General features: G+C 49.9%; 1 protein-coding gene across 1 annotated transcript in view; it reads right to left on the bottom strand.

Moving 5' to 3' along the window:
- The window catches only part of IGSF11 (immunoglobulin superfamily member 11), a 640,837-nt gene extending 631,154 nt beyond the window's left edge, over positions 1–9,683 (bottom strand). Inside the window, exon 1 of the mRNA XM_078655922.1 lies at positions 8,455–9,683. Within this exon, the coding sequence (XP_078512048.1) occupies positions 8,455–8,515 (61 nt within the window). The 5' untranslated portion in view covers positions 8,516–9,683. The remainder of the gene's footprint in view (positions 1–8,454) is intronic.
- Positions 9,684–12,601: the final 2,918 nt, after the last annotated feature.

The following is a 12,601-nucleotide window of genomic DNA, read 5'->3' as shown; positions in this document are numbered from 1 at the left end:
CCACCACTCATATTACTTTCATATTTCACCATACTAGTTCACCACTAATCCTTTATGGGTTTCCAGAGAAGCGTGCTACTCGCTAAAAAAAGCGCTTCAACACCCCATCAGGGGTAAGAAGAGCTATATAAATACAAACCTTTTTACCTCTTCTATCCTTCTGCTATCCTTCCGAATCCAAATAACTGACTAACATACCCACCGCTTAAAATGTACTTGCATGTTTCACTATACTAATTCAACACTAATCCTCCATGGGTCCCAGAGTAGCGTGCTACTCGCCGAAAAAGCGCTTTGACGCCTCGTCAGATAAGCGCTATACAAATGCAATTACAATACAATACAATACAATAATGGACATTCTGAGAGGGGGAAGGACCCCAAAGTGGGCCTGCTGGTATATTAAAGAATGTAATAACAATGTTCTGCATGCAGTTGTACATTCGGGAACAACATGCAACTCCGATGGATGTATGACGTTACAACGCATACTTTTACCACGCATACCTTTACAACGCGGTTTTTACCACGCATACTTACAACGCTTAGCGCTTAGAGGTGCTGGATAGTGGTAAGTATAATTTTCTATTCCAACTCCAGTCCCCGTGGACACTAGGGAAGGTGTTGGATAGAAAATTAAACTTATTCCCTATCCTAGAGCGCCCGCCAGCGCAATGCGTTGTATTGGTATGCGTGGTAATACCTGCGTTGTAATGGTAGTGCGTTGTAAAAAGTTTGTTGTAAACGTTGCATACCAACTCCGATAACTTCAACCGGTTCCATGTTTCTGTGAAGCGCTCAGGCACGCGGTGAACAGAAATAGAAGCACACTTGGAAAAGAGTATGCATTTCAAAAGGAAGTGGAGGGTGGGGGAAGCTGTGGAAGGAAAGCAACACAGAAACGAAATGCGTTCAAAGCAGCCGAACAACATGTACTAGCAGTCCAGGTATCATGGTGCACGCCTCAACACAAAATGCAGCCTCGCAAGGGTTAAAAGGGTCCGGGGAAAATAAGGGCTGCATGAATGCATCATTGAATGAGAAACGCATGTAAAAACGTTCTACGAAACAGGGCACTGAATCGCAGGATAAGGTGACACGTGTTTTTGTAATTGTCGGAATCCTTATTTATATGCGGCAGGATAGCACCAAATTCTGGTGTAGGGTCTACAAAATGATAGGGAATATTGTGGCACATTTTTATATTCCTACTTCATTATTATGTCATTTTTACACATGGCATACTGAGCAAAGATTTCATCTCACCAGTTTAACATCCAAATACAGAAATAAGCAACTGAAACATGAGCCATGAGTTAACCTTTGCAAAAGGCCTTCCACCACGTGCGAACACGTCGCCACCACTTTATAGCTAGAAATGCCAATTGAATATACATATACATTTTTTAAATAAGGCTTGTTGAAACCTCCAGTTTTCACAAGTAAACATACTTTTCTAAACCATGGTCTATAGAAACTTTGAGGTCAATTTATTGAAAGACTATCTGGAGAAACAAGGGTCATCCATGTTGAATAATTTACTAATGGAGCAAAGATAGACTCTGCCACTATGTGATGCTTTTTATGGGTCCATTCTCAGATTATAATTTATATCGTCAATAAATTACCAAGTATGTTCTGCTCTCTTCGAGTTTCAATGTCCGAGGGAGTCATGCTTAAATGCCACACCCATCTCAGCCCCTCCATCTAGGCATGACTACAAAAACCATTAATGGACAGTTCTTCACATTTTAAATGTAGGGCTCTTTTTTAGAGTTAGAAGGGCAGGATACTGTGTCAAATACGTGGCAGATGACCCGTCCGCCATATAACAAGAGCATTATACCCCATGGCATTTGTAATATGGCAGGTATATTATTCACCCAGTTTGGAAACTGAATTCTGTACAGCAGACTCTAAATATAGTGTTAAGTTTGTATACAGAGACCTCTGCGTATGAAGAAATTGCTCTCAGAAGTTTTGGAAAAGAGGTCTCAGGGTTAGACGGGGCGAGTATGCCATAATCAGTATAGGCTGCTAGTTTTCTTTTGCAATCTCCTATTTTTATGCATGTGATATGTCTATTTTAACGAAAAGCACCTAACAATGTTCTATGTCAGGGCTTCAAGAGTATCGCTATGGGACACGTGAGGAGATCTGGACGGCTTCTGCTTCACAGATGCCTGATCAGCTCGACTGGCTTCTGATAGAGGCAAAAGTTTCAGCAGTTCAAGAAGCCTCTAGTCAATTAACTGGCACTGGGTATCAGTGGATGGGAGGAGAAGAGGATTGATCATCCGCAGGACATGTCATTTGCCCCATTTCCTAGGCAGGGCTTCCCAACCCAACATGGCAGTTCCATTATTGCAGTAGGAAATAAAGAGAACTTTTGAGCAAGTGTTAATAGTATAACATGGATGTTGGATCACTTCCTCTTCAACCATCAATGGGGCGGGCACTCAGAGTGGAGAAGTGTGGCTCAATGGTTAGAGCGGCAGACCCTGATGCAGAGGTCTAGCCCGGGACAAGGGTTCAATTTCCCACCTCGGCGGGTCTTGGGCTCAAAATTCCACGGACCTGATAATTCTCGCCTCGGTGCCTATTCCAATCATGTAGTCCCACTCTGCAACTCTGGGCAATAGCTTGCTTAATCTCCACAACGGCCCCCACAACGCTAAGGATGCCTGGCCTCCACCTTGGGGGTGCCCAGGAGTGGACACCTCACAGGGAAAGCCAGGATGGGTTCCACAGCGGTATTCGTACAAGCGCCTTGAGACCCTTGCGGGTGAGTAGTGCGCTATACAAGTATCAATTTACTTTACTTTATACCGCTCTCACTTAATGTTTCATCCAGGTTTTCTTACCACCACTTTCTTAGGGTTTTTCATGACTGATCTCTTTATGACATCAGTTACTTTTGTTACACTCGACAATCAGATTCTTATGAACAATGGCGGCTGCAGGCATGTTTTCTTCTACACTTCTTCTGCCACAAAGCCCATTAGTAGAACAATACATTTTGGGTTTACTCTGTGAACATTTGCGCCTTTCTATCATTCAAGTTCCAATGTCTTTCCCTGGAGCACTGCTGCTGGTACTTAGACTTTAGATTTTTGGATCGTCCTGCAAAACAAAGGTGCATGGGCCAGCAACAACTCCTTCCACTGACTATTCAACTCTGACCAATAGTGGATGAAAGGAGAAGATCAAGGGCTGGCTGCTGGTTTGAGGTAAAAGGATGGGGGGATGTATTGGTAACTGCTGACTCGGCAGCACTGTGCAGTGTTATTATTAGGCATGTGAACGGTGCCCTAAATCTAACGCGCTCCACTGTGATGCGCTGGGGAGGGGGAGGGGCAGGGTTCTCTCTGCTAGACTTTACCGAGTCAAACTGGCTTTACGAAGTCAATCCGGAAGCAGGGAAGATGGCAACAGAGTATGCCTGTACCCAGAAGAGGCGCAGCGCTCCATTTAAGTGGAAGCAGCCTGCAACTGTCATCTGCACCCCTGTGAGTGGACTCTCACGGACAGTCTCTTGTGTGAGGGCCGGTTGCACCATAGTCGCATTACATACATTTCTGCTGTTACTCAGCCATTTTGCACCAACACCCAGCCCAACATTAATTTGCATGTTCTCACGTTAGCAATTGTCTGTTGATGGAAATGTCGAGGTAATACCGCCCGCTCCTGGGCTCATAGATGCAACTTTTTGCACCCGAGTCTGGGCGCAAATACTGTCATTCAGGCAGGTGTGGAGCTTAAATCTGCCACGGCTCGTGAGGTGGGTGCCAGGAGAGAGTGCCCAGGCCCTTTGGATGCCATGCAGGGCTGTTATCTTAAGCGGCCCAGTGTGTTAGCTTACAATGGTCTGAGCGCCAAGAAGTAGTGGAGACCAAGCGCTAGTGGTAGTTGTGAGGGAGTTGGCGCGTGCTTGGGAGGCCTCATACTATAAGGATGTTGTAGGTAATTGGGTTAGACCCATATAGTCAGTGGGACCTGGGTAAGTAATCGATATATGCATAGGGGTCCCAGACCGGACACAAAATTATTTATGAAAAATTTAAACACTATTGATAGAAATTTAATCCAAACAATAAACATGTGCAGTGTTTTTATTTTCAATGCACACTTATTACCATTCAATGGTTAGTAGATATGTATCAAAACATTTACAAAATTCAATACGCCCACACAAGGAAGGGAAAGGAAGAATGTAAGATAGTTGTAAATCACTAGTCATAAATTGCTAACATACATACAGATTCACGAATACAGTTGATAAATGCTGATTGGTCCCCACAAGAGAGGCCAAACAAAGAATGAGCATAAATTAGAGCATTTTCATAGCAAACATAATCCTAATCAGCTGTATAAATCATGCTATTGTTAGGAGTTGATGGTGTAGATAGCAGTCTACGTTTCGACCCAGAAGTTGTAGGATAGTAGATCCTTACTGCACGGGTCTTCGTCAGGACGTGAAGAGGGGGGTGGGGCAGGGGCTGATTCCTGTTTATTGGCGGGGCGGGTGTTGTCAAGTGCGGCCAAAAAGATGTGGTCCGTGGACAATCTGTAGCATTGAATGGTTGGTTAAAAGGTAATCACTCCGCTGTCCGTATCTCGTCATTCAAGATAGCGGGATTAAGGGGAAAAGACACATGTCGATCATCCTCCATCCCTCCGTCATGTGGAAAGGGGTGTGAGCATTTAAGGCTCAAAAGCGGAACGATCCGCTATCATTATCCGAAGGGATCAGGATTGTGTTTTTTTACGGAGAGTTCAGGGCGGTGTCTCAGCGCGTCTCCTGTAACCACTTCCTGGTATGCATATATCATACTATAAGGAGCCCTGCCTTGAGGTGCTCCACAAAGGTTGTGAAACCTAAGTTTCAGTTTTCAGTTCCACAGAGTGACATACTAGTCCCTCGAGCCAATGATGCTACACTAAGTTGTCCTGAGTAAGGCAGCGGCATCCTAGGGTATGAGAATCCGAGGAGTGTCAAACTAGGGGCTCACCAGTCACTCCTTGACTGTATCTGTCCCTTTGGCCCTATGCAGTGCTTTACAGTCTTTTGTACAAATCTGCATCTGGAACAAGGAAGACCACACAAGATCTTCACACAGGGGATACCTCAAGGGGTGGGGTGTAGAAGACCATCTTGAGTCACTCTGAGCTCTGCTATGGGTCTCAAAAGAAAGAATTCTATAATAGGGGTCCTCAAATGACAGGACACCACATCGGGCATCTGGAGTCACGTATTGCTGAACCAAGAGGACTCAAACGAGGCGGTCGCATACTTGTGGGCCCGAGTCTAGGATTGGCACAGTAGAGGGTCTTCAGCTAAAGATTGACACACCTTGAGCCAGGGAGTGCCTGGAGGGGGTCCCCTAAACGAGTGCCACATCAAGAGGCCTCCAGCCAAGGCATGCCACCGTAGGCACTCTCCTTCCCAGAAATGTCATATCAGGTGGCCTCGAGCCATGGGGTGCCACCATAGGGGGCACAAGCCAGCGTGCTTCCACTGGGGATCCAGAGCCAAGGGGGGGACAGGATTGGGGGTTTTGAGGCAAGGATCACCACACCATGAGAGTATGAGGTTTGAGGTTATAAAAAGAGATTGAGGCACGGAGGTCCACACCAGGTATCTTAAGACATGAAGAGACACAGCAGGAATCTTAAGACATGAAGAAACACACCAGGAAATCTTGAGTCAAAGAATGTCTGACCAGCGAATCTTGAGTGAGGGACTGCAACAGAATAGAGTGGCAAGCTAGAGATTACCGTACCAAGAGGTCTCGGGCCCTGGGACTGTCAAGAGGGCCTAAGACTGATACCACACAATGTACCATCAACCAAAGAGTGCCGTACCTGAGCGTCTCCACTCCAGGAGTGCCAGATCTGGGTGTCCCATGCCAATAACTTACACACTAGAAGATCCTGAGATAAAGGTAATGGGTCTTGGGCTACGGAATGCCACACCAAGGCGTCTCGAGCCAACGAGTGTGCTCTCAAGGTGTCTCAACTCAAGCTAAGAGTACCACGCTAGGGCATCTCGGGTAAAAGATAACACACCTGTGGGCCTGAAGATGGAGCTCCACTCCAGAGAGCAGCTCCTGCCCCCGGGGCTGGAGCAGGTGTCCAGCAAATGGCGGTCAGAGTAGACCCCCAGCACATAGAGGCCACAGTAGCTCAAGCTGCCAACACGGTAGTCAAAATAGGGCGCACATACGGGTGAACACAGAGGATTATTCAAGATTACAGCAGAGCAAATGCCGAACACATAGGAGTCAGAGCAGCTGCTCAGCGCACAGGGGTCAGAGCAGATACCCAGCACACAGGGGTCAAAGCAGATACCCAGCACACAGGTGTCAGAGCAGATGCTCAGCGCACAGGGGTCAGAGCAGATGCTCAGCGCACAGGGGTCAGAGCAGATGCTCAGCGCACAGGGGTCAGAGCAGATGCTCAGCACACAGGGGTCAGAGCAGATACCCAGCACACAGGGATCAGAGCAGATGCCCAGCGCACAGGGGTCAGGGCAGAAACCCAGCATAGAGGGGTAGCAGTAGATGCCCAAAGCACAAGGGTAAGGGCAGGTCCCAGCCCCCGGTAGGAGAAGAAGACCAGCACACGGCGGTCGGAGCAGATGCCCAGCACATAGAGGCCACAGTAGCGCAAGCTGCCAACACAGTAGTCAAAATAGAGCGGACATACGGGTGAACAAAGAGGATCATTCAAGATTACAGCAGAGCAAATTCACAAAACATAGGAGTCGCAGCAAATGTCCAGCGTATAAGAGTAAGAAAAGATGCCCAGCACAAAGGGGTCAGAGCAGATGCCCAGCGCACAGGGTTCAGAGCAGATGCCCAGCGCACAGGGTTCAGAGCAGGTACCTAGCACATAGAGGCCACCCTAGCTCAAGCTACCAACACACAGGAGTCAAAATAGGGCAGCACCTATGGGTGAACTCAGAGGATCATTCAAGATTACAGCAGAGAAAATGCCCAGCACAGAGGGGTCGGAGCAGATGCCCAGCGCATGAGGGTCAGAGCAAATACCCAGCACAGAGTAATCAGAACAAATACCCAGCACAGAGTGGTCAGTGCAAATACTCAGCACAGAGGAGTCAGACTAGTAGATGCCCAGCGCACAGGGGTCAGAGCAAATACCCAGCCGAGAGTGGTCAGAGCAAATACTCAGCACAGAGGGGTCAGAGCAGATACCCAGCACAGAAGTTTAAGAGCTGATATACAGCGCACAGAGGTCAGAGTAGATGCCCAGCGCACAGGGGTCAGAGCAGATGCCCAGTGCATAAGGGTCAGAGCAAATACCCAGCCGAGAGTGGTCAGAGCAAATACTCAGCGCAGAGGGGTCAGACTAGTAGATGCCCAGCGCACAGAGCAAATACCCAGCCGAGAGTGGTCAGAGCAAATACTCAGCGCAGAGGGGTCAGAGCAGATGCCCAGCACAGAAGTGTCAGAGCTGATATACAGCACACAGAGGTCAGAGTAGATGCCCAGCGCACAGGGGTCAGAGCAGATGCCCAGCGCACAGGGGTCAGAGCAAATGTCCAGAACACATGGGTCAAAGCAGATGCCCAGAGCACAAGGGTCGGAGCAGACACTCAGCACAGAGGAGTCAGAGCCGATGCTCGGCTCACAGGAGTCGCAGCAGGTGCCCAGCGCACAGCGCACAGCTCAGAGGGGTCAGAGCAGATACCCATCAAAAAGGGGTCAGAGCAGATGCCCAGCGCACAGGGGTGGGAGCAGATTCCCAGGACACAGGGTTAGTTACAGCGGAGCATGTCCAGCTCACAGGGGTTAGTTACAGCGAAGGATGTCCAGCTCACAGGGGTTAGTTACAGCGGAGGATGTCCAGCTCACAGGGGTTAGTTACAGCGGAGGATGTCCAGCTCACAGGGGTTAGTTACAGCGGAGGATGTCCAGCTCACAGGGGTTAGTTACAGCGGAGGATGTTAGTTACAGCGGAGGATGTCCAGCTCACAGGGGTTAGTTACAGCGGAGGATGTCACTTACGACCAAGCGCCGGTCCAGCTCACAGGGGTTAGTTACAGCGGAGGATGTCACTTACGACCAAGCGCCGCGCCATGCTGTAGTCAGAAGTTTCTCAACACTAAGGAGCAGAGTTGACAAGCAGACAGGACAGGGGCGGCAGCACAGACGCTCCACGGCACCTAGAAGTGAGAACAGCGCGCTACACCCCAGATTTGAGCATGTGGCGGCTCCTGGGCACCCAAGATTCAGACCAGAAATATTAGTGGAAAAGGGACATCTTTGCTTCCGAGACACGCTGACAGGGCCATGCAATGAATGCACTTTATGTAAAAACCCACCCTGAGCCGCATTCCCATGGCGGTGGCCCCTCGTGCGCCGCCGGCAGGAAGTACACTCTAAAGGTGGCGCCTGGCAGCTACCATGCCGCGGGGTCGGTGCCACTTACCTCCCAGAGCCAGGAAGAGCAGGAGCTCCAGGCTGCAGCGGACCCCCTCAGTGGGCTTCATGCCGCGCGCACCGGCGGAGGGTGGGGTCCTTGCTGCTGCTCAGCCCCGGGCTGCAGGTGCCAAATCCAGCGGTGAAACACCGGCCCGCAGAGGCGCCTCACACTCTGCCCATCCTGCTGCCAATCCCAGCGCTCGTGCCAACTCCAAGGACGAGCGAAGAAACAAAGGATGCCACAAAAACCGAACAAAAGCCAGGTGTGCACAGGTGCCCTCCCTTCCTCTGGCCAGAGAGCGGGCACCTTTTGTGGAGCCGTGTATCAGTGCACCTGTCCGTGCTTCCGCTGCGTGGTCTGTCACAGCTGTCACCCCTGCCCGACCCGTGCCCAGTTTGCGCGTGAAACGCACACTGCGCCCGTGCTCCTCGTGGTGCGTGTCCAGCGTGCGCTTTCTGCGCAGCCCCCGTTACTCCTCCAGCCTGCGCAGCCGGCTGTGGCCGGACCCGCTCCTTGCGCTCCTGCCTCGCGCTGTCCGCCTCGCCTCGCGCCTGTCCCGGGACCGAGCGGCACGTGCTGAGTCCGCGGCTCCTCTTCCCAGACAAACAGCCTCGCGCCCACCCCGGCCGTTTCCCTGGGCAACCGAGGGGACGCCACCAGCCCCTGTGCTTCGACGCTCGAGCGCTGCCTGCTGGCAATGCCAGGGAGACCCTGCAACCAGCGTTTCAGGAACCCATGCTGGCTGTATTTGTTTGCATTGTTTGCATTCTTCCATTCCTGTAGTTCCTATATATTCCTGTTCGGTAGTTGTAGCAAGCATGCGTTGTAGTGGCATTTCACATTTTCTGCTTGCACGGCACCGGTATTGTATGTTATCTCTACACATTTTACAATGATAATTTTTCAAGTATTTCCCCTGCGTTTGTGCAGCGCAATTGTTTACAGGTACCGCGCAGTAATCTGCGTGCGATCCAGCATTCCTAGACAGGGGTCCGTGGTAATTGCTCTGATTTTGCAGGTATCACTATGCAAACAATGCACGTATCCTGAATCCATGCAACGATTCTGCACTGAATGTTCTGTGTTGGGACGGAAAAGTCCTCTGCATGGTGATGGACCTGCACCCGTGCCCTGAGTGCCCAACTGTACCAATGAAGGGCTCACTAACACTGAATGTACCAGGGAAATGGAAGAGGCTAGTGCAAGCACTGCTTACAACACCTGTCTCACAGATTGGGGTCCTGTTGGACTGGAAGGTGCACCAAACTCGCTACCCTCATAGTGGTAAAAGACTACTGCCATCACCTGGAGTTAAGCAGCATGAACGTAGACTTTGTAGTTGTTTGTGAATGTTGTGTTTTTCCTTTGTGTTGTAATAAAATACTTCTCTTTTCCCCTAGCAGTGAGTATTTGGCTGGACAATGATTTATTGTTGCTACTGTACTAATTTTGAGTTGTGAACATGTGTTTACTACTTCATCCACCAGAGGCACAACTAGAGCCAGGTTTGGGTGGGGGGGGGGTCTATTAAACATTTCGGGGGGTGAATGGGGATTCTTCCAGCAATAGGCAGAGTGGAGATGAAGGGGTGAAAAAACAACAAAGCCTCGTTAACACGTACATGGTCTTTTAAAGACCTGTGAAGTACTCGGGTGGGGCTCCAATAAGCTCAAAAACTGTCTGTGTGTGTGCCCGGGAAGCAGTTTCAGCCCAGCTGGCACACACAATGGGGGGGGGGGGGAGCAGGAGGGGGCTGAAGCCCTTTGATCCTATGGGTGTTGCACGCCTGTTAACCACCAACACTTTCCCCTCCTCCGCCTCTTCCCCACGAGGGAGCCTTGGACTGCTTGGACCACCCTAAACCTGAGAGTCAAGTGCAGAAAGGATACTTGGACCAGTTGCTCAGGATCCATAGTAAGTCGGGCCCCAGGACCTTAGAAGGAAAAGGCCTCAATTCCCATGGTTGGGCCCAGTTAATCAATCAAGCAATCAAAAATTATAAAGCGCAGCTAATCATCCAATAGGGTATACAGGTGCTAGCCAGTCTCAGAGGCTCAATCGAAAAGCCAGGTCTTGAGGGCCCTTCAAAGTTCCGAAAGTTAGGTGATGGTCTGGAGTTGCATGGGGAGGCTGCTGCAGGTCTTTGCTACAGTGTGGGAGAAGGAGCTACCTCCACCTTGCTTCGGTAGATGCGAAGAGTGTGAGCAAGTGATAGGGATGTGGAGTGTAGTCTCCTCGACGGTTGGTGGTAGTTCAGGTAGTGGTTCATTTTGGCGGGTCCTTGGTTGTGTGGAGCCTTGTGTGCGTGGGTCTGCAATTTGAATTGGCATCTCTTATGAACGGGGAGCCAGTGGACTTGCCTTAGTTGTGGTGTGATGTAGGTTCATAGAGGAAGGCCAAGGATGAGTCTGGCTATGGCTATGGTGTTCTGTATGGTCTGAAGACTCTGTAGGAGGTGTGTGGCGATTCCTACGAAGAGAGCATTGTCGTGGTCGATTTGGCTGGTGATGAGGACCTGTGTCACAGTGCAGGGGTAGGCACTTGAAGATCTTATGTAGCATGCATAGAGTGAGAAAGCAGGCGGGGGAGATGGCGTTGATCTGTGGTTTCACAGTGAGCTTGTTGTCAATGATGATTCTGAGGTTTCTGGCGTGGTCGGAGGGAGTGGGTGAGGGCCCTAGGTCTGATTGCCACCAGGATTACTTCCATGTGTTGTGGGGGCGGGGCTAGGCAGGAGGCAGGAGAACGGTGCAGAAATCAGGAAAGGGGTTTGGCAGGAGGCGGGGAAATGGGAGGTGGGAAAAACAGGTGGAAGATGAGCAAGTGAGCAAAAGTAAAAGATTAAGATCATGGATTGAGCAGAAATGAACAGAACAGAAGAGAAAGAGCAGCGAGTCAAAAATTAAGATCAAAGGAATGAGCAAGAGCAGTGAGACAAAAAAAAGAGATGAGACCAGAAGCAAGAGTTTAGGCAGCAATAGCAGCAGCGAGGGCTGGCAGAGCAGCTGGCACAGGGGAGAGTTGGGTCTGGGACCTGCAAGTTGCCCCTTTGTGCCCATGGCCCTCTGATAGGGGGTTGACAATTGGTGGCAACCAGTGGGGCACCTAACCTTTAGGAACTGGATACAGGAGTGGCGTTGGCCATTTTCAGTTTGTGGCAGTGGGTAGATAAGTTCAGTTTTTTTCTCTACACACAAAGGCGACACGCATAGACAATGGAAAACACAGGTTTGGGAATTGCCCTTAGCACCATGTCCATAGATCAGCTGAAGGATTCATGTAGGGACAAAGGGTGGAGGATTCCCACAAGTAGGGACAGAGAGAACGTTGCTAATTGTATTAGGGAGCACTTTAAGATACTGGGTGACAGGGATGACGCTATAGTTGACTCTGGGAGGGAACCATGGTAGAAAGCCAGGAAGAAAACACTCCTGATTCAGGCTCCAGGATCCCCTTAGGACTTATCTATCCCAGACACATGCACAGTGGGTCCCCTAATACATTTTCCAGAGTTTCACCAGGACACTCATCACTTTTGATTTCTAAAATATCACCAATTACAGGAGTAAATCTCTTGCATGGGTTGAGTCTAGCAGAGACCCTGAGCTTGAAGTTGGGGCTTCAGAAAGACAAGGCTGGGGAAGATGGGAAGGGCAGAGAGACCCCGTATGCCAGTGGCATGCTTTATACTGGGAGCATCAAGAATTGCGACCTAAACTGCAATTTCCACCAGAGAAGTAAGGACACCGTGGGAGCACCTTCACACCTTCACACAGATGAAGGACCCATGCCAGGATCATTGCAACAACCCCCACTGGGATACAGATTGGATAAATACCCCACAGGAGGAGCCCAAGAGAACCTCCGGTCGCTTCAGCAGCGTGACTTCGTGTGAGCAACTCTGCACCCGCTGAGTGTAGCTATCTGGGCTGTGTGCATCAATGTCACTTGTTTTCAATTGCAGCTGCTCCAGAAGCCCACAGATGGGGAGTGCTCAGGAATTCCACACTCTTCATGCCTTCCGATGTGGATAAGACTGATTTCTGCCCTGTCGGCTCCAGAGGAACTTGCTTCTAGCTAGCACTGCAGCCCTGAAACACTGTTGACCTTTAACTAGAGTCAAAGTGGACTCTTGAGACTCAAGTTACTACTG

Source organism: Lissotriton helveticus, chromosome 8, assembly GCF_964261635.1.
Source record: "Lissotriton helveticus chromosome 8, aLisHel1.1, whole genome shotgun sequence".
Lineage (NCBI taxonomy): Eukaryota > Metazoa > Chordata > Amphibia > Caudata > Salamandridae > Lissotriton > Lissotriton helveticus.
Note: the sequence above shows the minus strand (reverse complement) of the source record. Positions and strands in the feature narration are given on the sequence as shown.